The following is a 27,785-nucleotide window of genomic DNA, read 5'->3' as shown; positions in this document are numbered from 1 at the left end:
AGGCTGGTTTTCCAACTACTATGTATTGGAAAAATGATGCTTATAAAACGTATGAACAGGCATTGTGAAAAATCACAGTGTTCTTTATTTTAGATTAAATACTACACATTTAGGTAAGGGGTTTAAAAAAATTAGTTTATATGTCAACACAGCTGTAGCATACAGTTCATTTGACACCAGCATTAACTCTTCCTTTACCACCACTGAACTTATATTTTTTGGTATAGTCTTCAGGTTGTGGCATATTTTGGAATAGACTAAATATTTAACAGTATGCACTGTAGCCAAAGCATTGACATCAAAAGGTAATGGGTTTAGAATTGCTGGGAAACTGGGAAAGACATTGCAGTCACAAGCTCAACAAGCACTGCCAAAATATTTAATCAGGCTAAAATAACCAAGAGATACTAAACAATACTGGCTTAAACTAACTACATTGACATGGCACTCAAATATGCCTTCATTATAATGCGCACTACGTAAATACTAGTTGCATTACCCAGCTTGGCCTGAGAAATTTCATTAGATAGTGGGCCTCAGCGATAGTGCTGTCAGTGGATCAGATGCATCAGAAGTACTAAATACTTTTCCACATTTTTTTTTTCTTTTAAATGTATGATTAATAATATTGTCAGAGACTGTGGTGTAGAGGTTAAGGCTTTGGACCTAGATTTTGGGTTCAGATCCTGCTGCGGACACTGTGTGACAATGAGCTAATCACTCATCCAATTGGAAATATAAAAGAAATGTAATCAATCCTGTCTCTCCAATGTTCTAAGTTGCCTTGGATAAAGGCATCCAACAAATAATAAAAAAATAATATTATTAGGTCACTGGATCTGCTTACTCTTGAACGTGCTTAAGTGAGTATAATGTTAATAATTTGGGACACACACACACACACACACACACGGGTCAGCAATTTTTTTTTTTCTATAATGTTGCAAATTAATTACGTCAAAGCGTTTTTGAGAATTTGGGGTATTTATGTCTTCTGTTGTAGGGGGTTTTACCCCTAAACAATAGCATATAAATATGTTCTTTCTTCATGTATATACAGTATACAGGCCTAGATGTACCATCCTGCCAAATTTCAGCTTATTAACGGTTTTTGTTGATGAGTGAGTTAGTGAGTGAATGAGTCAGTCATCTTTGCACTATATATAAATAGATTCATTCATCTCTAAGAGATGTACCCAAAACATATATTATGAGAATAACTACTATTTCATGCTTTTCTACAAATTGCTGCCATTTTTCTTCTCTGAAAGGACAGTTACTGAATAAACACTGCTAGCTGTTCACAGTGAGATAATGCTGTTTATGCAGGGAAAGCTTAGTGATAAAAATAAGAAAAAAAAAATGTACAAAGGACAGTGGATAAATATAGTAGCACCACAGTGGTTCTTCGCTCAGACTAGCAAAAGATTTGTTCTTGGTTTAAAAAAAAAAATTTTTTTTAATTCTCTTTTGTATATACATTTATATAAAACAATAAGAGACACACACTGAAGTTCTGCCTATATATGCCAATTATACAATGGAAAATATACAGCTTTGCAACGGATATAAAAAGTGTGTTCTTAATACTACACATTCATCATTTTTGTGAATTCACTTTCTCCATTGGCCCCGTTACCACCAGAAGCAATGGAGGAGTCAGACACCCATTCATTACAGAGGTTGCTCACTTTCACTATGCTGGGTCTATTCAGAGTTCCATATTAATTTAAATGGAGTACTAAAAACGTGTAGACAATTTTACCAGTCGTAAAAAATTGATCAATATATCACACAAACATCAGGAGAGCTTCAGAAGGAAGCAGATGCTATACCAGCAGACATGGACAAGGACAAAGAGGAGATTGAAACAATAGGTGAAATAACAGTCCCTCAAAGGGAACACTTTCCATACCCTCACATTGGAGTAGTATACCATCACCAATTCAGCTCTTTGGGCTGGGAAGAAAACCCGAGTTTCTGAAACTGGTGATGCAGGCAGTAGTGCAACCACAAATCCACCCAAACCAGTAATACCTCAATATCCAAACCACTGTAACTTTTTGAGTTTAGCAGGTTAATGAAAAAAATGTTATCACTTATCAATGTCTTAATAATATTTTATAATAGTTGCCTGGGTGTTCATTCATTCCAATTTCTTATTTTAGTTTCAGGCAAAAAATGCAAGACATGAAAAACACATTGTTTTGTATTCCCATTCAGTTGTCTTGAATTAAATGGGAAGCACTGCCTTTAAACCATGGAACTTGTTCTCTCAGAAAAACAAAAGAAGCATCTATACCTTTCAACCGTGTATTTTCTGAAGGTACTATGTCCATTACAGGACCGTGGAGATTTAGGGCCTAATCTGGGAGCTATGAGCACTAGGCAGAAGCAAACCTCAGGTGGGTTTCCAATTCACCGCACTCAAATACAGTACAGTCAGGGTTACTAACTCCATGCCACTTTAGAGTCATCCCACTAAAAGGTCTATCTCGTCCCAATGTCCAAATGTCAACCAATGTCCAACTGAAATCTACTTTTACTGATGAGAAACAAAAATGTACCTTTGCAATGGCCAAGGATCAAAGGACTGTCTGGGTTTCTGATGTATCATTGATATAAATATCAATTACTGCTAATGGAAGCAGCAGGATATGTTTAACATCCAATGTATCCATAATGCAAGATATCAACTGTTTAAACTGTTGGTAGTAGCAACATAATGGTGCAGTGAACATTTAGATAGCACACAGTCTCAATTTCATGTACTTTGGTATCTCCTGGATCCACTGTTGCACAGCCAATGGATTATTATATCATAGGTCAGTCATATTTTATAGCAAATCCCAGCCATGGGGACATGACAAAAAACGTGCAAAGGGGGATTAAAAGTGTAGTGGATATGTTAAATAAAAAGGTAGTGATACAGTTTACTGGAATAGCCTATCTAGCTTGTTACTTCCAATACAAAAACCTCATGAAATCAGTGGAATACAAAGATACGTTTTAAATATCAGCAAAAAGCTTTTTTCATATTTTAACTCCAATTAGGTACATTCAGATCTTTATGTTTAACCTTTAAATAGCTATGTAAGCCTCATCCAAAGAAATTATAATAAACCCATGGCAAAACACATGGCTCTCATTTACAAAAAAATAAAAAAGACAAACAAAATGAAAATTCTGCCTTGCAATCCTATGATCTCTTTCCTTATTTTCACCAGAGCGACTTTTTTTTTTTTAGTAATTTAAGATTTAATGTGGTACTCCGTTATGGATAATAGGGGATACAAACTACTTTCTATAGGGTCTTAGGTCTTTTTTTTTTTTTTACAACAGCATGGACCAAGCTATTATAAGTTTTACCATAAGGGCTGTCTGAACAGCAGTCCCTTCTAGAGAATAAAAACCTGAAAACAAAACACAAAAGTCAATCACTTTTCAGCCAACTGAATGAAACCAATAGGTCTCAAAATGATCATAAGTACTTTCATAAATATTCTTTAAGAACTAGAACTTGACAAATTAAAAACAAAAATGCTATGCCAAGCTTTTTCCAGTCTCATTTCCATCTATTATGCTACTAACTCTGGTGTATGTAAGGATCAAACCCATCTGAGCAGATCTAAAGAAAAGGGCGGATTATCGTTATCCAGCCAAATGATTCTGACTGTTGCATTAAGGATCTAACAGAGCTGTGTCCAGACATAAAAGTGAAACCTGTGATCTTTCAAGTAGTGACTTTGTCCCTTGATACAAGAAAAGCAATACAAGACCAGCCACGTGTTGACAGTCAAGAGCTTCTCTTCACTACACTTGTATACACCCTGAAAAGGCACATTTCCTATCAGGATGAAGCTGCAGGTTATAAAAACAGGAATGTTTCAGGGAATCTAGCAAATACAACTTAATGCCATCCCAATCACCAGATCTTAAAACAACAGATGCCACTGAGGTTTAATTTTTTGATGTTGTAATCACTAATAGCTAATTTGTATAAGCCATCTGACACACATTGAAGGCTACATTCAGTTTTGACATCTTAAGTCCATACAACAATAAAATTCAAGTTGCTCCAAGTTAAAATGGGAACACATTTTTTCCCCATAAATATCCTCCACTACATAAACCAGCATCCAACTTGAGATTTACAAATCATCTGCTTTACAGACTAGAACTTTAACATTAGTTTGAGCAATGTATTATTCTAGAAGAAACGCAAACTGAAAAATCTATTTTAATAAGTTAAGCAGAGCCAAAATAATATTTTCCCAGAAACCTATAATAGAACATCTGCAATAAACTGTGTAATTAGATTGTGTTAAACTTTCATTTTAGCTCTTTCATACCTGACATAAGATTAGTGAGTGTGGCATGAATCCCGTATAATTTGTAACTGGTATCTGAGAACCTGGTTTGCTAGCAAAGCTTTATTCTTTTAAACCAATTTCACATGTTACTTTTTATTTTAAGTCACTGGTAGTTTGACAGGGAGTGTTTCCTGTATTATTCATTTTATATTTTCAAAAACTTGTTCTGCTCATTATCTCCAAGGTGTAGCTGAGAAATGCTCCCCTCACTCCCTCTGCCTAGCAAATGTATCGCAGCACAATACTGCCTCTCATCAACATCAAGTTTGTTTGATTTATAGTTTGCATGTGATTTGTCCTCTGCGGTTTTCCCTCATATCATAAAAGGCACCAAACCAATTCAAACTGGTAAAGGCAAAAACTCATTTCCTCCATCATTTACCCCCTGCAGTGGAACTAGCCAGCATATCTAAAAGTGCTCCTGGTAGCACGCTCGTCTTCCGTTTCTCCATCATTAGCTGGTGAAGATGGAGTCAGGAAATAGAATTCACAATGTTACTCATCGAAGACATAGAACTCCATAGGATGATTTGACAACATCATTTCAAAAGGCAACATGTGTCTTGTTGAAATGTTCTTCTTTTATCTGGTCATTAACAAAATGTCCAATTTTAGTACACTGAAAAGTAATATTTGTGGGTGAGAGAGTTAATCATTCATGTAGTTTATGCTCATCCACAGCAAGCAGCTCAGGTCCTGTAGGGTAGAAGCAGCAGAAATATTAAATATATTTCTATTAGTCTGTTATTACATTGCTACTCTTCAGCAAATGTATCTAAATGATATTTTCTTTCATTTCTGTATTGGCTAAGCAATTCATAATATACATAAACATTATTTAATAACTATTTAAGAACTATAGGTGGATTTGTGCCTTTCATGCAAAATATTAATTATTATCCATTTAAATTGTGTGTTAAGGAAAATTGAGGAGTGACCAAGGATTATTGTGAGACAGAGAAAAGACCAGGATGTAACAAAAGCGGTTTGAACGTAAACAGGGCAAGGAGAGGTCATGGGGAAAAAAAAAACAGGAATAAATGGGCAAAATGAGAGTCAAAGACAAAGAGAGTTAAAAACCAAACTCAACGCTAATACCTTTTTTAAGGGGAATCTTTCTACACTAAAGATTTTGGAGATATTGTTTACCCATTTAGGGATAGACAGTCCCAGAACTGCCACCATTTTTGCTGATCAATTCCTTGACGTAATTACCACAACAATCGAAATCACATGACATCTAAAACGCACCATGTAAACAACATAAAAATATGGGATAAAAATAAATCTTTGTCTAAATGAAAAAACTTTTAAAACAGAATCTGATACAAAAAACAAAAAAGAGAATCTAAATACACATTTAAACACATTATAAAATATCACAGTATGCAACTCTCACTAGGGGCCAGTTCAAATTTCAAAGTTTACCTACACAAAATAAATTTCAAATTTAAAGATAAAAATATTGAATCAAACAAAACAAAAATGACAAACTAGTCAAACAAACATTCCATCTTTTTCACACTAACACACAAAATTATCCAGTAGTCCAATAAACCAAAACACACTGATGGAGGGAAAAAAATCCAGCAACTGCACAAACAGAGCTGGAAAACCTCCCAGATTCACCTTGGAAATGTATGTGAATATTCAAATTGGGGTAAATTCTTTTGTAGACAGCTAGTATGTAAAAGACCGAGGAACAGCTGGGGCTGCTGTAGTCCCTGTACTCAGATAAAACTGATGGGCACACTAAATTGGTTCCTGTTCTACTGGCAACTATTTGCTTGCAGTGAAATGCCAGCATTAATATATCTATCTATCTATCTCTATATATATATATCTATCTATCTCTATATATATATATAGTGGAAGTGGCCCCGGACACAGACAGACGGACATCGTTTGTTCACCCAACACACTCGTTTATTATTTACAATATTTACAAGTCTTTAGTGCACGTCCCAGTGCCTCCAGCACCGATCCCCCACAGTCCAGGCCTCACAGTCCTTCGTGCCTTCCTTCTGGCTGCCTCCATTCCTCTCCTCGAGCTCCGTCCTCTTCCACCCAACTCTTGCTCGTGACGAAGGGAGGCGGCCCCTTAAATAGCAAGCCAGATGGGCTCCAGCTGCTTCCCTGGCAATCCCCCACGGACACGCCCCTGTGTGCCGGCTGCGCACCCGGAAGCCCTACGGATGTTCCCAGTCCTCTTCCCCCCAGCATTTCCGGGTGTGGCGAAAGTGCTGAGGTCCAGAGTTCTTCAGGCACCGTGGTGCCACCTGGCGGTGACCACGGGCCTCTACAGGGTTGGGCTTCCATGCCCTCTACTCATGGCCGCCAACACAACCAGGACGGTCGCCCCCTCGTGGTCTGGAGGAGGCACAGCCCTGCTGGATAACGTCGGGGCTGCCAGGGGACGCTGCAGGGAGGCACAGAGACATTTACTTTTCCTTTAGCCCAGAAGTACTTGCAGGTCACGAGGACGGAAGGAATAAAGTGCTTCCGGGCTGATAAAGAAAGAAGAGTTTTTGATTTGACCCAGAAGTGCTAGGAAGTCACATGGACTACAGGTTAAGGAGCAGTTCCGGGTCGTGTACTATAAAAGGACTGTGGGAGCTCCCAGACGGTAAGCTGAGCTGGGAGGAAGGGTGGCTAAGTGTCTGGGAGTTGGAGGATTGGTTTATTGATTATTATTCTGTTTAATGAGTATAATAGAGTGGAGGATGCTTGGTGCACATAATTATTATAATAGGACCACAGGGTGCTCAAGTCTACTAAACAAAACTTCCAAAAAGCTTAAGACGCCTGCTAACATTAATGAACTAGAAGTCCGTATGTTATAAATCCGATAAAGAGTTCACAAATAGAGAGGGTGGGAAAAAGGAACACAGTGGCATGCCCCCCTAAAACTGGAATATTGCTTTAACTATATAATTAGATGTCAAGTCTGCCAGGCAGCATGATATGTGAAGAGAAAAATGCTAATTGTAATTTTACTAGGGCAGCCCCAAATAACTGTGTAAAAATGTCAACCTAAGTATTAACAGTATACCAGGAATTGCTCAGCTGATACAAAAAATTAATTAAAATATCTAACAGCAATTTATGCTGAAGTTACAAAATACAAAAATGGCAAAGAAAAAGGTCCTAGGAGTAAAAATGCAAGGAACAACAACAACAAATATGAAAATTAGCAATACAGAGAACCAAGCAATTCAAAAGCTTAAAACAATGATCTCTGGAATGAACCACTATATCACTACAATATCACAAATGTTAATTGACTAAATATAAAAATCTATGACACCAATGGCACAAAAACACAGCAGCTGTATGAGAACACTGAAATAAACCAGAGGACTGTGCTTGCCATTTAAAATACCTTTTGTGTCCTCATTAAAGTGGTAAACTCTCAAGAGCAGCACACACTAAAGTCTGTATACCTATTTAAAACAAAAGTGGAGTTGGGAAGGGAGGAGCAAAGGCACAATTAAAACAGCTTTCTGATGGTTGTTTAGGAAAGAGGTGCATATAAAAGACAACACAAAGGTATATTTACATCTTCATCTTTTTCCAGTTCCAGGCCAGTCTCCATGAGTCTTCCTTCAAACTCCTCTCGCCGCAACCTCTTGTCGTCCTCATGGTAGTCCGCCGTCAAGTCATGTGCACCAATCTCGGGGTCAGTATTTTTGCCAGGGAGTTGCTGCCCCCCCTTGATACTTGATATTGCATTGTTGCCATGGCGCCCAGCATGCTTCCGTGAGCCATGTTTTTTTATATGGTAAGCAAGAACAAAATCGATCCTTCTCTTTGCATCACTGAAGTACAGCCCTTGCTGGTATGTGGAATCTCGTTGAGGAACCAGTGAATTTAAAATCTAGAATAAGAGAGGGAGAAAAAAGTAAAATTACAAAAGGAAGAAATGAAAAAAAAAAAAACCCTAAATCAAAACATATGCCTTCATTAGTTTTTCTTAAGAATTCCAGAAGACACTCCTCTTCAAGCGGTATTTTAACCATAGTTTCATGACATATTACAGCAGGACCGCAGGTGTTTCTTACCACCAAGATTAAATTTACTAAAAGTTTTCGACATTACCTAGTGGCGACTGTGTTTGTGATGACATGTCATAATGAGGCTCAGCGCACATTGAAAAAGATGTTTGGGACAGAAGCACTGCGGAAACCGCACTCTGCGTCTTTTCAGACATGTTGCAAGCTAACAAAGCTATATAAAAAAAAACACACACACACACCAGCCTAGAATACAATTTAAAGTTAATCTGTTAACTGGGATTCCAGTTCTTAAACCAAATCGCATGCAGCATGAAAATCATCCGATTCTGAGCGAGACCTCTCAACAGACAATTCCTTCTGTTGCATGCGTTTTAGCAGTCTGTAATGTTCACTTTCCTCATCATCGTAAGGCTTATGTCAAGTGTGTTTGAATAAAAATTCATGGATGGAGTTATTCTAAAAATAAACATATATTAAATAACAAATGCACTACTACAGACCTCAGATTTGATGGTTTTGCCAAATCAGTGTGTAGGAATATTTTAAATAGATAGAAGAAGAACTCATCTGCACAACTGCAGCGGTGCATCTGCTTATGTTCAGACCAGCGCAAAAATCCTGATGCATACCTCCATACACCTCTTTAAAGCAGTTTATAAATACTACATCAGAAAATACAGAAAATAAAAAAATGAAAACTAAACAAAGTCACTGTAATCATAGAGAAAAAGCCATTTTAAACAGATGGGTTTTAAGTTTACATTTGAAGGTTGAAAATGATTTGATATTTTTAAGCTCAGTAGGTAGTGAGTTCAAGAGTTTGGGAGCAGAACGAATGAATGCTCTGCTAACCCATGGTGGTTAGACGGGCGAGAGGGACAGACAGATGGATGGAGGAAGAGGATCTAAGGTTACGGGAGGGAACGGCAACTTAAAGATAATCAAATAATAATCAAAGTAAGAAGAGCACTACTCTAAATAGCTGTAAATGGTACCACAAAAATGCATACAGGCAAAGCTGAGAGGAGAGGGGAAAAAATAGAAATATATTGACATTCCCAGGTTTTGAAAACTGCACAGATTTGTTTTCCTTCTTGCTAGCTCTGATTATGAGGTAACCTGCCCAACTACCCACTACTGTTGCATTTTTTCCCCAGATACATAAATTTTACAACAGCCAAACAACATTTATTGACCTAGCAGTCTTCTCTAATTTGTTTTTAAGACTAATGAATGACTACTGCAGCAGCTTTGACCAATATTGGCATTCGGTCATAAAACATAACCAAGGAGTGCAGAAATTCTAGCCATTTATATAACAATTTTCTGAAATCCAATTCCGGGTCGGAGTTCAGTCTATCTTGGCAACACTAGACAAAAGTCCTAATATGACGAACATCAGAAAAAAAAACCCTATTTGTGGAGGTTATACAATATTATTAAAAACAAATGGAAATGCACTGTTCTCATCACAACACTGCATAGGACTTTCTAAATCTTTATTTGTGAGTTACATATGGTTTCCTTTTTCATCGTGGACTTAGCAGTTAGTGAAGTTATTCTCAGCTATTCTTGGCATAAACAGCATAATCTTAAAATAAACAAAAGATTTATGAATTTGAGTAATGGTCTGGACCTTATTTTCAGTCTTGCTAGCAGTCAGTGAGACTTGTATACTGCAATAAATGTTCTTTCTAAAAATCTATCTAATGGATATTCAGATTTCCACAAAGTATAGGGTGGTCCAGATCTAATTATGCAATTTTCATTACACTTCAACTTAAGTTTATTACATAGAAAATCAACCGAAAAAATCCCGGACCATAGAGAAGTGTGCGAGCTGACGACATGAAGAATCGTCTTAGCGCTGAACTGGAATCGTCCCCACATAAATCAAAGTCATCCAGACGATCTGGATCTGCATAATTAGATCTGGACCACCTGTATTTCACAAATATAGTAATAACTAACTGATTTGCTGTTTGGTGCTCAATTACTGATATATTGGTTTTATTGAGGATTTATTTTTTCTCTGCTTACAAAATGGTCAACCCTTTTCTGTCATGTACTAACTTCTAGACTACTAATAAAACAATCAAAATAAGCAATTACAGTCAATCCTTGGCTGCACAGGCATCTTATTATACAGACAGGTAATGTAGTGTAGTGGTTAAGGCTTTGGACGTCAAACCCTAAGGCTGTGGGCTAAAATCCCACTACTGACACTGTGCGACCAATAGCAATCTACTTTACCTGTCTGTGCTCCAGATGAAAATAAAAAACAGTAAGAGCACAGTGCAGTGAATACACTTGACTTGAATATTCATAGTTTTCATACTCTTCCTGCACACGTTTAGTTTTTGTTTGCTCAGAGGTTGATATGCTTACTGCTTCCTGAGCAGCTCTTCTTTTCTCCACCCTAGCTGCCCGCTTCTTCTCTTCTTTTCACATTAAAACTGATTAAGTCAACATTTGTGTTGCAATTACTTAATGTTTTCCTTAATTTGCCAGCTTAAGCGTTCAATCAAGAATGATTTAAGATATGAAGAGGTAGAGGAAGTGATGGCGAAGGTGGTAGGGATGAGAACGGTACCCATACACATGTGCTGCACAGCCGCTGCCGAGAGTCGATTCTACAATAAAATAAAATAAAAATAAAAAGAGGAATAACCTTGGAGGTCAATCATCATTCCAAAAGCGGATAGTGGATGTTACATAGTATATGTGTACCAAACTTCAGGTCAATAGGTCAAACGGTTTGTAAGCTACAGGTGATTTAAAATCCTGGAGAGACAAACAAACAGCCACGGTAGCGGATTATATATAAAGAAAGATTATATCATAAATGTTGTAAGTCACCTTTAATAAAGATGTCAGCCCCCCTCCCCTTGGCCTGCTACGTGTCCCTCAGATAAATAATAAATCTGCCCCGCAAGCAAACTATGATACATAGTGCAATGAGAGAAGATGCAAAATCAACCAGAATGTTCAAGCAAATTATAGAAAGAAAAAAAAAAATCTAAATCTGTTAAGAAGTTCTCTTGTGAAAAGCAGACAGAAAGACGTTGGATACACACACACACACACACACTCATTTAGTAAGAATTTCATTGTATATTGAAGGCATGGCAATAAATATGAATTTCACCTCAGATATATCATAAATTCCTTAAATAAACTACTGCATGGCAAACACATAATTCACTATGACTCACTTAAGCTAACAATAATTCACCAATAAAGTTTGGTCTTTTGGTTATGAGAGAACAATAAGCTCCTGTAGTCTATTTTATGCTCACTTGAAACACAGGCACAGAACCTCAGCAATTTCTCAAAACAAAAAATGAATACTGGATAATTTTCCCATTCCTGCATTTTAGAATTTGAAGAAATACTCTACCCTGTTTTGGAATTGAAGGTCCACCTCTACCCCTCACTCATTTCCCAAGAGCCCTATCTTCAATTCCAAAGTTCAGGGGTACAAAAGAATTCCACTCCCCATACACACTGGCACAGATTTTTCTTGAATTATTTAACACTATTTCAGACAAAAGTGCCTGTAGTTTACACGTTTGGAGCATATCACTAGATAAAGGACATGTGGACTAGGAAACAAAATTAATGGAAGCTTTTTTATTTGGAGTTTTTGAAACAAATTGTTGGCTGTGGTCCAATGTTGGTCACCATAGACCATCTTTTTTTTTAAATATCCATCAGAAGATATATATTTTTATCGGCCATCACCACATAACACATTGGATAAGTAACATGTAAGGGGTGTCTGATGAGAAGTGAGTCCACCTAGGAAGGAAGTGGCACAGCAAAATACCATTTTAGGATTTTCAATGCAGACTCCCTGGTGTTCCAACCTCTGGACGGCGTCAGAGAAAAAAATTAAACTTCTTGTGAATCACAATGCTGCACCATCTCATCGATGACAACATCATCTGTGTCAAAATGGTGACCATGCAGGTGTTTCTTCATCTCAGGAAAGAAAATCAAGTCAAATCTGGTTAATAAGGAGGGCGGGGCAACAGTTTAGTGCTGCATTCTTGCAATGTTTCCACTGTCACGCGTCTTCTGTGTGGTGAAGCATTGTCATGATAAAAAAGGATTTCTAGGGACAACTTGTCAGGAAATCTTTCAGAAGTGGTAGGAAGAAGAAACCATTGTCAGGTTGGAAGTTGTCGGGAATTACAAACAATGTCTGGTCTACGGGAGAGAGAAAATAAAACCCAAAAAACTTGAGGTTACACCTTCATATTCACTTCCTAGGAGACATCCCTCATATAAGAACAGATACGATTCGATTTCTGGGTCTATTCCTTTAATACACCAGATGGTGCCCAATAACTCAAAGACCCTCATATCTATGTATGTGTCACAGATGACAACTTTAGATTTCACAACTTTGAATCTCAAATGTATATTTCCAAGCAGTATATATCCTAAGCTACGCAACATGCTGGAAATGAATGCAATGAATATGTAGAGAGTAATCAACACACATCAAAAACTCCAATGTGGAGAACCCACGTAAAGAATACAGATTCTAAGGCTGTTGCAGATGTTTGTGTGTGTTTATAACCTTTATACTACATTCCTTTTCAAACTAAACTTTGATATGGTAGCTTGTGCACCATTTCCTATGTCTTCACCATTCAGCAAACTTTAGATATTTTTGGTATTTATTTTTCTTCTGCAGTTTTACAGGTGGTGTTACTGAGCATGTGTTACTCGATCTAGAAAAACCATAAAAACAAAAGGTAAAGTTCTTGATATAGAAAGGCAAAGAAATGTAATTCCCAATGAAGACTGTTTACTCCAAATATTGTCTTCTGCTTAAATGTGTTACTTAATTCAATAAGGTATTACATAAGCATACAAGTATGCATACATGGAAGCATGTACTGTGAGCATATTAAGTAATTTATTTGTTTTCTTATCTGTAAGGACTGTTGTCCCATCCAATATTGCAGCCTTCTTTCCCCATATGACAGAATGAGCTTTCAAGGTTAGTCTTGATCCATGTAATAATAACATGCATGCGTTACCCTGAATGATAATGTTGTATATGACAGGATTTCTCAACTCCTGGATAGCAGGCTGCTGTCAGTGTGTCGCTAGTTGATGTTGTTTATAATGATAGTGGATTGCAAATCGGGAAATGGGTCACACTGTGGGTCATGGCAGGTTGTGGCTCTGACAATAGCACTCGATTCATCAAGGTGGGGGGCAAGGGAAAACCTGTTCCGCTCTGATGGTCATGCTTACTTCATATATTCAGTTCTGTGTGCTACACATTAAGTGCAGAAATACATATCAGACATTGAGTGTTGCATGTATCGTCAGAGAGAGAAATGAATGACCCAAACTGCCATGGAGAAATTAGAAAACTTTATATTTCAGACAAAGAAATCGCATGTGTCAAAATGTCTACTAACACAGGCTTTCAACCCACATTGAAATAAAAATGAATGTTAGTGTGAAGGGATTAAAATGATTTATTGAGTATATTAACGTAAGTGTCCTTCAAACTTTCTGTTGCTTTTATGGAAATAAACCTAATGTGTAAGCAATATGTGATGGTAAACCAATGACCAATTTCAATGGTTTTCAAAAAAGGCAAACACTAGTTCTTATGAAATGAGCAAATGTATGTTGGAATAGGAAGCTGCAGCAAACACAACACATCATGCATCAATCGTTGGGCAAATAAAAACGAGAACTACTTGCAACTAGATGATAAGAAGGAAAAAAAAAAAAAGGCACACATAGTCAATTCCGAGTTAAATCACAAAAAGACAACATTATTACAACTAATTTTAAAAGTTAAGCCTTGCCAAGGCTTTTTTCAATAATTGAAAGGAAATGCTTGAGTTAGTAAACCTGTACCCAAAGCACACATCAGCTCAACCGAGTCATGAGCCAACATTTTCGGAATTTGATTATAATATTAAACAATCTCCATGTGCTCAGCTTTGAAATCTCATTTATAAAGCACCACTTTACATTTGTCCTCTCACTTTGTACCCTAACCATAGCTTCACAAAATTATTTAAACAGACGTAATGAAAATGACTAACTATTCAGAAATAAAGAAAATCTGCAGACACCACGACTCTCATGAATCTCCATACCCTACCCTGCTAAACTGAACCACTGAAGACAACACTCTTAATTTTAATATTTTATCTTTAAACCATCATTGTAGGTAAGATGACCTACGTTAACTATTTTAACCACAGTTTTCCTCATTTATAAATGCAATTCTATGTCAATTTATAGGAACCATATCATATTAGACTAAAAACGTTTGCCAGTACCAATGTAAGTAACATAACTGACAAAGTGGAAAGAGTAATTGGCAGAAAACACACAGTGGCAGGCACTCTCTACCGTAAGACACAGTTCTGTCAGACTTGAATCTGACTTTAAGTTGTATACAAAAATCTAAATATCTGTGCAACATGAAAAAGTTTAAATTAGCCTAAGTTGACCTAATTCTGGGTGTTCATAAGAAATGCAATGATTTGCTTCATGTGTTTGTAATACATAGTAAGACATGTTGTATAAAATATTGGAAATGTTAAAATTGTGTGCTTCAACTTAATTGTACAAGGTCTAAATATTGTTGACTGTAATAGAAATTTGTCATTTTTCACCCTCTGACAGAAGTCCAAAGAGGGCTAGATCACTAGTAAAGGATCAATAATAGCACCATATTCCTAATCACAGACATTGGAATAGTCAAAAATGATTCCCCACATACTTATGTTTGAAATGTGTCATTTTCAACCTTCTGGGAAAACCTTCCTTGTAGAATGCTAGGACCACCGGGAATGAATCAAATATACAGTATATAATGATAATAGTGTTGGTCTCATATATTATCAGCCTCAAAATGGCATAAAACAGCGCCCCACATGCCTATATTACTGACATCCATTTTTTTCAAATTTTTGCGAAAAGGAGTAACTCTGAGCCATTGTATCCCGTTAGGGAGTGCACCCCTGACTTCAGCTGATGTGGCATGCACAACTACAAGTCCTTGTCATCCTATCTGCTGAAGCAACTATTGGTTTACTATTTATTATAAAAGGTGTCATACTTCTGTACAAAATATGGTCCATAATGGTCTCAAAAATGAGGTGTTTTCAGGTCTAGAGATGCAAAAATAAGGGAAACCCCCCAAAAACAACATCATGCATGACTAGATATCAATAAGTCGAATGGTATGGCAAATGTGGAGTTTTCTCATACTGGTCAGTCTGTCCCAGACATTAAATAAAGTGACTTTAAAACATTCATAAGAAAGTTATTAACCAAAAAGTGCTTAACAGTGCATACATACAATGTTTCTATCCCCACTTGGGACAAATAAATTCTACAATATGTCTACAAGTAAGAACACATAGTGTAGAGCCAAACAACATCTTTTAGGCCCGCTTTATGCATTCTTGACATAGAAGGCTAGGTGACACTTACAAAAATTACTTTTAAGCGGTTAACAGCAGAATATCTAAATGACATCAAAAAAAGCATTACAATGAATTTGGTAAAAATGTGAGGCCTACTGTACCCTCATTAAATAAGAGTAATGTGTGTGTGAAACAAGACCCAAAAAATCACTAAGGCGTCTCGTTTTCATCTCGGTACAGTTAATATCTGATGAATGAAGTCCTACTTTGGATCAGAAAATTATAAATCTGAACCAGGAAGCCACAGTTTGTCTGTATAGTACGGATGTTTTAAATACCCAGGTCAAGTCAAAATTCTTGGAGGGAAGCTATACACAACAAATGACATGATAACACAGAAAGAAGACTCCTGCCACGGTCACAGATTTAACTGGATGGATGGAGAAAACATGCATATTTTCCATGTGTACTGGGCAGACATGGAGTGACACAATGATTATTGCTGCTGTCTCTCAGCTCCAGAGCCCAGCCCTGGGTGATGTCCAAGTGGACCTTTTTCCATTATCTATAAACATTTTGTCCAGGTATTCCAGATTCCTCCCACATCCTAACTCATGCCTGCTTGTTCAGCTATGACTCTAAACTTGCCTCATCCTAGTGTCCTTGTACCCAGTGCAGTCAGGACAGGCTTTTGTGTCCTTTGACTATGTACAGTAAATGCAACAGATGGGTATGAAAATGAAAGGCAGAATGGATTTTCAAGGTGTGTGGTACACTGATTAGGACCACTGCCACAAACAAATCCCAAGTCTCTGGGTTCCATTGCATAGCCCTTGTCTATTTGAAATCTGCATAGTCTTCCTATATGCTGGGTTTTCTTCAGCCTCCTGCAAAAAATCACTAAGACGTGCATGACAGATTAGCTGGTGGCTCTGCCCTGGAAAGTTGCAAATGCAAGTATGATAGTGCCCTGTAATGGACTGACCCGACCCCCCAGTCTCATGCCTGTTGCTAATGTAGAAAACTGTGACACAAAAAGGTCCTCTAATTGAATAATCAAGATCATAAAATGGAGGAATGTACAGGACACAAGGGTTCACTTACTGTATGCATTATACAAGAGTTTTACATGGAATGAAACTGTTCACATATCCAACAAACAGAATGTCTCTTATGACCCCTTAAAGCTGGAAAACATACAGGTTTGTTTCTCTGAAAGTGCAATAAACCAAAATCTCCATTCTAACCTGTAGTAGAATTACCCACTGAACACTGTGGTTATGGATGTAATGGTCACAGCTAAGTAAACATTGTCATTTCTTAGGTTTTGCGAGTGGAAAATATCCAGGCATAAAGCTGCTAAAACTCAATGTTGAAATTATACAATATCTAGTGAATGACTCAGCATGTAAGATAGAGACGGCCCATGAAATCTGGTCAGAAGAGTTCTGTCTGTCTGTTACCTATCCAAGGGCCAACATGCAGTAATCCTCCAAGAAGTCAGAACACCACTATTCCAAACTCTCTGACCTCAGCAATAACCAGGGGTACCCATTTTCAGTTCTGTGGGTACTGAAACACAAATCAAAGCTAGGAAAATGTTTAGTGTTGGTGGAAATCAAACTACTGCATCACCTCTTAACTTAGTATACAAAAGAACAGTGTGAAAAAGAAGCATTTGCTACATTTTGTGACAAGAGGTCACAAAACCAGTGTTGCAATACATGTTATCACACTGACCAATGTCTAAACAAAGATAACCTACAGAGAGCAGAAGCAGTGCAGGCAATGAAGATCAAACACAGCATAAATGCCACTTTAGAAAATATTCATATAGATGTGCTTATTCAAACAAAAATCTACTATACCACTTTTAGGTGATCAATCTCCTGTCATTTCAACCATAATTATAATAAAAAAACCTTATATAGTTTTTCTTAGAACCTGTTATCCACAAGGGTGTCATTGTAGGAAAGTTATTAGTGCCGCCAAGTCTAGCTGGCATTAACTCTGTGAATCTTGTGTCCCTTTGCTATCTGTGTTAAGTTTACATGTTCTCCCTGTGTCTGCGTGAATTTTCTCCTTTACTATACCCAGGTCCCATTCACATGCATGTTAGGTTACCTGATGACTTCAAATTGGCATTGGTGTGAATGCACCCTGTGGGGCATTGGTGCTCTGCTCAGGGCTTAATCCAGCTGCTGGGCTAAGCGACATCCCACCTAAGCTTATCTGAACCAGTTCAAAAACATCATATTATATACTAGTTAGCCTTTTGGCGACTAGTCAAACAAAAAAGACGGCGTGTTATCATCCAATAGGACTCACACCTACTGTAATGAGAAATTAAATACAAGCGATGAGACAGACAGATGAAAGGTTCACTTATGTCCTCCATGCAGCAAGTATTTGCTTGCTTACCATAGTATATCACTTTTTTAGCAAGTCTGCAAGGTTACATATTTAACCAGTGTACCACATCACTGTCAAATATTGTTCACAAATGGCAAAGTTTTTTTTTTTTTTATAGCTGGCCTTATGCACGGAGATTGATTTGAAAGAGGCCCCAAATATTCTGTTGCCATTCCCATTAGGATGAAGCAATCTGAACCAAAAAAATATGCTATATACCTTGATATATGTTTAATCGATTGCATTACATGCAGTGCAGGAAGTGGTTTCCATTTTCTTCCAGACACATTTCGATGTGGTGCTCCATGTTCCTGAACGTATCGGCAAGCGTCTCGGATGAAATAGCAGCAATATCACGTTCAAATTTCAAATGTTCCACAGTGCGAGAGGCTTGATCCAGCAGACTTTCCCTTTGAGCATACCCCAAAGGAAGAAGGCCGGTGGTGTCAGATCCGCCAACCAAGGTGGCCAAAGCCCCTTTGAAATGATCCTGTTGACGAAGAAGGACTCAATTTCTGCCATGCTCCTTGCCAATGTGTGACATATTGCTCCATCTTACTGGAAGTAACCTTTCCGTTAACTCAAGATCATTGAGTTGATTCTGACATCGCTTAAATGAATTCATGACCCAACAGGTTCGCACCATGAAGACCCGCTGCTCAGTATCCTACACCACCATCCTGATGAGAAGTCGAGTGACTGAGTGAAGGGGTACGGGCAGTATGAATCCAGAAGTTGTAAATGGAGGTTAAACGTTGCGACGGCTGTCCAGTGCCTACCTCATCGCTCCGATGCAGGTGCATCCTGGCTTGTTCAAAGCTCTATATACTGAGAAACACATTGCACATCGTTTCGTTCAGATTGCTTCGTCCTAGCAAGAGTTATTCCAGAATATTCGGGGCCTCTTTTGAGTGAATTTCACATTCTTTTTTTTGGCCCTGATATGCAGACAAGTGACTGCTTCATAACATACTGAGGTAGGCCATTCACTCATTTTCATACATGCGTAATCCAATTGTAAGATCAGAAAGGCACAGCCTGTTTCTGCATTATTGGATACAAGGCAGAAACCAGCCTTGCATTAGGTGACAGCACAATGCAGGATCCATACATAGACATTGGGTCAATTTAGAATGACAAATTAACCTAAGCTTCACATTTTTCAACAGAAGGTACAAGCAGGTTTAACACAAGGAAAATTCATTCTGACACAGGGAGAACATGAAAACTTCACATAACAATAGGAGGACCAGGACTTTAACTCCATCTCCTAGAGCTGTGAGAGAGCAGTGTTAACCAACACATGGCTCGCCAATTCTCTGCTGATGACTTTAGGATGCTGCTGCAAGTCTTCTAGTCATTATTGTAATCCTCATGTATAGGCTCCTTATAGTAAAAGCAAGACTACAGTATATCCAAAATAGAACACAAGAAGTGTGGCAAACAAGAGGACACCATTAAGTCCATCATGTTTTTTGGTTAGCTAAACTGTTCCGATATCTCACCCACAAACTTCAAATAAGTTGTCAGTGTATACCTCAATATTCAAGGAATTTCAAGTCAGTCAAGATCTTTGCCCTTCATTTTAGTACAGCATACTGTAGTACGTCATTTAAGCTCATTTTTTCCCCAATTCAGTTGTCTATACTCGCATTCAAATAGGTGATGTTAGATGAGGCACAAGTGGTCTCAAAGTGAATGCATTATCTGACATACAGTGCATCTGGGTTTCAGTTGAGCTTGCACATTTCGAAGGTCACAGGCAGAAATAAAAAAAAAAACCCTGCCGAGTGCTGTAATCTTTATCTTCTCTACCTCATGTAGGAAGTCACAATTAGTGGCTCACCAGTTGTCTGTACTTATGCCACCTCACAAGGACTAAGGCAAGGTGAGGGGACAGGCTTCGTGAATTTGGTGCAGGTGTGAGGTAGCCACAGAGAGCAAGTAACAACAATTAGTTTAGTTTGGCATCATCATACAAAAGAAACACAAAAATAATATCAAAAGCCATTTATCTGCAAAGATATCGAATGCTGAAGATCAATAAGTGACAAGTTACTAGGTTCTCTGTAATTTAGGGGTCAAAAGGTAAGGTTTGCTCCACTCGCTAACCATTAGTGTATTTTGTCAGCTTTAACCGAGTTTTCTAGGGGTACAACATGAAGCTGTGGTAAACGACTTTGTTAAGGTAAGCAAGACAGACAGTGGGAAATTAAGTGTTTGCTCCCATTAAAAATGTTTTTCCTCACATCAATCATTTCTTGCAGAATGAAATGCAAAACTAGAGAGTCCGCAGTTCACTATCCGTTCATTATTTGAACTTACACATTTTTTAAATCTTACTTTCAGTAGCCTTAGTTTTTCCTCAACTAGCTGAAATATACATTTAAACATTACATTTCCAAAACCACAAATCGAGCTCAGCATCATGGTTGAAATAGCCTTTTGAGCATCACTGGACACAAGGCAGAACCCAGCCCCAGATAGGTTAATCAATCTGAATGTATACTAGAAAAAGAGACATCCAATACTCATTTCTGAAATTGCAATAAATCATTGAGAATAATTGGAAAATAAATAGTACTACAACAAAAACAAGAACACAAAGTGTAAACCTTAACTATGACCATCTTCATACATCTTGTGTGACTGACTCTTACAACCACCATTGCTTGACAGAGAGGAGCAAACAAAAGCAAAACCGAATGCCTTTATTAACAATGCTGCACACCCCTTTTCTGACGCACTAACATGGAGGACTTTCAGCCAATGAGTTGCTCAGCAGAAGTGGGTCAAGAAACGCTACTGGGGCTCCTTTATAATGACTTACCATATTTCCTCAGCTGCTTTAAAATGTTAGATAATTCTTTAATCCCAAGTGGGATGCACAGAGCCAATCAGCCTGAAACTTTAGTTGCATGATGTTAGCCCATTCCCGAAGAAGGGTCTGATGAGGTTACTGGCCATTAGCAGAAAGAGGTTTGTGTCCCAAGATGTTGCAATTAAGGGAATTAGTAGCATTGATTCCTGAGAGAAACCCTGACCACAGCAGCTGTGTGTGGTCTGAAAGTGTCTTGCCTTTTGGTCAGTCATCCAAGGTATGAGCAGATATGCTTTGGAGAGGCTAAATCCATTATCATATACCCTATCTCTCAGCGTCTTCCCAATGATGTGACACTGTGCCTCCTTATAGTCTGAGCAGCTCCATAGTGTAGCAGATGTGCAACAATATATCAGATGGACCAGTCTGATGATTTGGTCCCACTATGGCATTGTTACTTGAGGACGTCCATCCACATCATGGACATGGATCTATGATGCCAGTCTTGTGAAGTGGTTTAATCCATAATTTCTGGCATGACCAGCACATGACATTCTCACCTGCAGCATACCAACAGCCCTCTCTGCTTGCTTCTGGTGGCTTTATGAAATGCATTTTAAACTGAACAAATGTGGTCATTGTCCGTCTGTGACCTAGGACCTTCTTAAAAAAGTGACCTGTATTCAGTAAGAGTCATGACATTTTCTAACCCATTTAATCCAGACCAGGGTTTTGTATTCGTGGCCTATTCCAGACAGCACAGATTTTAAGGCAGGAACAAACTCTGGAGTAGGTGCCAGTCCATTGCAGGGCAAACATACACAAGTGCCAGGTTAGCAATGCCAATTTATTTAACCTGCATTACCATGGACAGTGAGAGAAAAACCAGAGGCGTAACCCAAGCAGACACAGGGAAAACATGCGAACTTCACACAGCAACAACCTGGGACGTGAACCAATGGAGTAGCTAGGGGGGCGGAGGGGGCGGTCCGCCCCGGGCGACACATTTTTGGGGTCAGCATTATTGGCCAAAAGGCTCAGTACAATTCGTGTGTATGCAACAAGTTTCAGAAAAATATCACTCATGAATGAAGTAAAATTCTCCGATTTTTATCCACGAGTGCTTCAAAAATAATTGTCAAACTTCCCTTCTGTGACGGCAGTTGAAATTTATAAGGCAATAACAAAAATAAACATAACATTACATCGATCATTTCTAGGAAGACAAACAACTAATTTACAATTTATAATTTTGTTTTCGTTATCAATCCGAATGCGTTCTTGCCCTGTGCAACATCCCCACCTATCACTTGTACACTACACTGGTTCTGGTTTTCACAGCGTAATCATATTAAACTAATAATTAGAACACAGCTTAACAGTGCGTCTATACTATATCCTTATCTAGTTGATGCTTATAAATATATGTGAAAAATGATTGCCGTTTCTCTATATATGAATAAATCTATGCAAAATATGTCTTAATTTCTCTCTATACGTTATTTCAATTCTCTATTCAAATAGGTTAACATATGTTGGAGGGCGACAAATTGAAGCACCGCCCCGCCCCGAACGCCACCGATGTGAACCCCTGGTCTGCTTACTGTGAGCCAACAGCTCTACCACTGCGCCAACCTGCCACCCACGACTTTAAGCATGGTGGGCAAGTCGCAATGCCTGGTTGCACAAGCTGGATTGTTGATTAGAGGGTTAAAAACAAATTTACAACTTTTTGTGAACGTGTTCAAGCTAGCATTATTAGAGTGTATAGGCCTATTTAACACATATTTAAATAAAAAGGCCTAAAGAAGAATGCTAGGTCTTAAATGTCCAACGTTTGTATATGCAAGTCATTAAAATGTATAAGAAATTGATGATGCAGCAACACAAGTCAAGGCGATCAGAGAAGTACACCACTGAAGGGGTCACATGAAACCAGACTAAGGCCTGGAAGGGAATAAATCTTAAAAATAGCTCAGAGCTTTAGGTAACTTCTTATGGACAAGGTTCTGGTAGCAGTCTGGGGCTGCCACCAACAAATACAAATAACAACAGGCCAGGAGAGTTCTCTGTACGATACAAATGGAATGTGTTAGAAGGGCTCCAGGGACACTGCGAGTTTCTAATAGTTCCCACAACATTTCAGACAAAACGGTGAAAGGTTTTTTTTTTTTTTTTCAGGTAATGTTATGTCTGATCAGTAATATCGGAGTAATGCACCGACTTTCACATTCATACTGGACATCCTTACAATGCACTTCTGCATCGCCACTCCGCCACCAAGGTGGTGAAATTGTTAGCATCGTTCACGGCGACAAACAACCGCGAAGTCAGTTCAAATCATTCTTTAATGAACAAGATGCATATTTTAATTGAGCCGCACTAATACAGACGCATCGTGGATGAGTAGCTTAACAAGGCAGGCTCGCGATTATATGACTGTCGTCCGACCGATGAAGCTACGACTCCGCAAACCCGAAAACACGGGGTAGATTTTTCGTAAGCGTCGCCGAGCATCTTTCGGTCGCCATCCTACTTGACATCGCTTTTCTTAACCTGTAGTATAAATGATACACTGATGTGATAACAGCTGTGCGCATCTAGCCTTACCAACGTCTCGATTCAAGGCAAAGTAACCGCAAGAAGCAGGCTTGTTAAAACTCGAAGAATCACTCGGAACGCAGCGATCGCCACTATTATCATAAAGCAATAAGCAATTTGCGACGTGCAAAGTTATCCAATTACCACCAGAAGTATTTCGCTTACAAGGCAGGTGACTGAACGGCCGTGTAACTGCGAGAAACAAATCCCCAGTCCGCCCCCCACTCAATTAAATAGGCAGTAAAAGAGATCTAACCAAGGCCCCTCATGTCATTTCAAAGTAATTAAGAAGCTAGATATTGATAAAGTAAAAAAAATTCGATATATAAAAAAAAATCATGTTAAAATGATTACATATAATTCATTTCCTGCAGTCCCTCACGGTATTTTTGCATTAAACCACCCAATTAAAATGCTTTAATAACTGCATACATGTGCACATAAAATATCACTTCAACAGACGCAACAATAAATTTAATATAGATCATCCAACTTTCGTTTAAATGCATAAACTTTATTCATCTGAGTGAAATTTTAGAGTTTGTAAACCTTTCGTTAGTGCATCAGGCATTAAATTACCATAATATATATTTCGCAAGACAGAATGAAAGCCTTGACAATGTTTAAATTACATGTTAAAAAATTCAAACTCATTCTCCTGGTGGTGAACATGAAAACTGAAATTACTATTCTTCTTCTATTTTTTTTTTTTTTTCAAAGTTTTCTTCTGGATAAAAGAGACTTTAAAAAATAACTTGGCCAGCATAGTTTAAAGCCGTCGTTTCTTTACCTCGAATTTCCCATGGCAAACTACATCTCGTAACAAATCTCTGTGCTGGGGCGTCTGGTGGACGGAAATTCCCAGGCTCTCTGATCCATCGGTTGCCATCTTCTGATCGTCAAGTCCGTACGTATCATTAGCGCAAATAAATAAGATCGCCGTCTGCCCGGTGGGCTAGCAGAGCGGCTCTACTCGTCATGCTCCGAAGAGCGTGCGCGCCGGCTGCCCGCGGCCTCCCGACGCTACAGGCTGTTACTTGAGAAGATGAGCAGGGAGCTAATATTAGATAAAAAAAAAAAGGTCTCACTCGAAACTCTCCAAGAGTTCCTTATCTTACGCGTGCATTTCTTCGACCCCTTCTTTATGCATCCTACAGAGCAGCAAGCGACTGCTGTATATGTATTCGTCTTCCCTTTTTCTTTTTACCACTTGCTCCTATTTTCCCGTACTTATCCAAGGGCGAAAATCCGTAACAAAAACAATTGGAAAAGCCACCCGTGCGCTTCGCTCCTTCGGCGGGTGGCAGAGCTGAGAAAGCACGGATCCCCCAGGGGAGAGCGTTCAGCAGACTCAGCTCTCCAGAGGAGCGCACCTTTTCGCTCTTTCGATCATACACCGTATGCTTACAGACATAACCCAAAATTATTTGTACTGTTTGGATTACAGATTGGGCTGTGGCATTATTATTTTTTTTGTCAGGTCACTTTCTTTCTTTCTACTTTATAGCGCCTTTATCTACAGTGCTATCACCATCCTTTAGATCACAGTTAATGCCCACATCAAAGCAAGTTGTGCCCTTTCTCCTTATTTAATGCGATTCATTTATTCTTTTTCCAATTTCTATTACAGAATTGAAGCAGTGCCTGCTCCAGACCAAAATGTTACAGGGGAGTTGGGGTGTCCTTGTGTAAAATGTTGGGGGGGCTTACCCTGGCTTAATAAGACCCTGAATCATGAGGACCCTGATAAAATATGACCCCTAGCAGGGCATAATTTTGCCAACACATTTTTTTATTTTACATAAAGCATAACTTCTGACAACGTTGTGAACATGTTTTCAAGAATTCTGCTCCGATATCCTATTCTGACTAATAAATGAGCAAATTTTTAATGTTAGGGGAAAAAACCCAAAATGTTATCCCTGATGTCTGATCAGGGCAAAGGTGAAGTCAGTTATCCCTTTTATGTGTCACTTAACGAAAACAAGACAAAAAATCGTCTTCCTCCTCCTTTTCATCTTTTCCTACTTCTATGTGGAGTCAATGTGCCTGATCAAGCTTCTCCAGAGTCCTCCTCACCAGTCAAAAGCATTTTCCTTCAGACCTTCTTACTGTATACTTTATTCATCCATCTCTGCTTTGGCCTCCCTTGCCTTCTCTTCCCCTGCACTTCCATTCCCATCACTCTTTTGCCCACATACTCGTTGTTTCTCCTCATCACATGTCCATACCACTTCAGTCTACTTTCCTGTACTTTTTTAGACATCTCTCTCTCATTCTGTGACTGTTTTATTTCTTATTCCGTTCTTTTATTGTAACTCTGCACACCCATCTCAACATTCTCACTTCTGCTGCATCAAACTTCTTCTCTTTCACTCCTTTAGGTGCCCGTGTCAGCTCCATACATCTTTGCTGGTCTTACCACCGTCTTAAAAACTTCACCTTTAACCTTCACTTTAATTCTTCAATCACACAATACTCCTGATACCTTCCTCCATTTTATCCACTCTGCACTCTCTGGTTTACCTCTTTATCCATTTCTCCATCTTGGGCTCCCACTGATTCTAGATATTTAAATGTACCCAATATTTTCAACGTCTATTTTGCTGGGAATAATAATAATAATTCATTACATGTATATAGCGCTTTTCTCAGTACTCAAAGCGCTATCCACACAGGGAGGAACCGGGAAGCGAACCCACAATCTTCCACAGTCTCCTTACTGCAAAGCAGCACTACCACTGCACCACCTGTGAGGAAGCTATTTTCTGAATCCTAGTCATCATTTAACCTCATACTGTATATTTGTCTTCTTCCTATTTAGCTTCACTCCTCTTATTTCCAAAGTCCTTCTCCATTCTTCCAACTTTCTCTCCACTTATTTGTTTCTGGTGTTACTCAACATACTGTAGTTTCATCAGAAAAAGCATGCACCGGGGGACTAGTCTGTTATACCATAAGTCAACATGTCCATAACCAGATCCAAGAGGTAAGGACTTCAAGAAGATCCCTGGTGCAGACCTACTGTGACTGGGATCTTGTCTGTTACCTTAACACCGCTTTTAACCCGTGTCCTCACTTGCTCATACATACCCTGGACAATACTCACAATACTTCTCTCTCACAAAGCTCCAGACCTCTTGACGTGGCACTCTATCATAAGCTTTCTCCAAATTAATACACAGCATGTGCAAACCTTTCTGTTTTCCTCGATGCTTGTCCATCAGCTGTCTCCATGCAAAGACTACATGAGTTGTTCCTCTGTCTGAAATAAAACCAAACTGCTCCTCTTCTATGGTGTCGTCTTCCCTGTGCTTTATCTTTATAACCATTCCCCAGATTTTCATTGTATATGGCATTAGCCTTATCTCTCTTTATTGTTTCCACCATCTCTTCTTATAAATGCCAAACATGCAAAACCGAATACTTCAAGTCAAACTGTGAGTGCGTGCGCATGAACTTTCACTCACATGTAAGAAGAACTCAGAGAGCAGAAACGCAGGAAGTTACATCCAAGATAGAGAAATTCAGTTATGGTTTGTAGATGGTAGAGTAACACTTTGTTTTTGTCTAAAGATAAATGAGTTGGTGTCATAACTCTGTATTACTGCAGTGTTTTAATCAAAGTCAGACAACTACTACAATATGAGAACTGCCTTTTAGTAAGATTAATGCAAGGCCGAGACACCACAAAGCTGCATTGTCTCTTCCCTCATCTGACACAACCTTTATCTTTCGTAACTGACCTGTAAATGGAGTATCTATCTATTTTCTGAGTATGTTCTGTCAGTACAGATTATTATCTATCACATGTACCGAGCCAGTCGTTTACCATGAAATGTGCCATATAAAGTCTTCAACTATGACCTGTTCTGCCATCACACTCCATCCATTCATCTTCTAGCCCCCTCATTCAGTTCAGGAACATGAAAAGCCACCAGAGCAGCAGTGAATGCAAGGTGGGTACTAAAACCAGGACAGGGCAGAATCCCGTACACACCCAAACCTGCTCACATGGGCCTGGCTTAGAGTCACCACTTAACATAACCTGCACGTCTTCAGGGTTCAAAGCTAATTTGGTATTCAATGATCAAGAAGCATTAAATAATGAAAAGTGCAAAAAAAAAAAAAACAACAAATC

The 27,785-nt window shown here is 38.6% G+C and overlaps 1 protein-coding gene across 9 annotated transcripts in view; it reads right to left on the bottom strand.

Moving 5' to 3' along the window:
- Nucleotides 1-27,785, bottom strand: part of ano1a (anoctamin 1, calcium activated chloride channel a) — a 264,303-nt gene that overhangs the window by 144,430 nt on the left and 92,088 nt on the right. For 8 of the 9 annotated variants that reach the window (XM_039748821.1, XM_039748789.1, XM_039748779.1 and 5 more), the window contains exon 3: nt 7,933-8,250. In XM_039748821.1, coding sequence (XP_039604755.1) covers nt 7,933-8,250 — 318 coding nt within the window. Of the gene's footprint in view, nt 1-7,932; nt 8,251-24,434; nt 24,619-27,785 lie in introns of those variants that run through there. The other variant, XM_039748833.1, reaches the window with a different exon arrangement.

This window comes from Polypterus senegalus, chromosome 1, assembly GCF_016835505.1.
Source record: "Polypterus senegalus isolate Bchr_013 chromosome 1, ASM1683550v1, whole genome shotgun sequence".
NCBI lineage: Eukaryota > Metazoa > Chordata > Cladistia > Polypteriformes > Polypteridae > Polypterus > Polypterus senegalus.
This window is presented reverse-complemented; position numbering and strand designations above follow the sequence as displayed.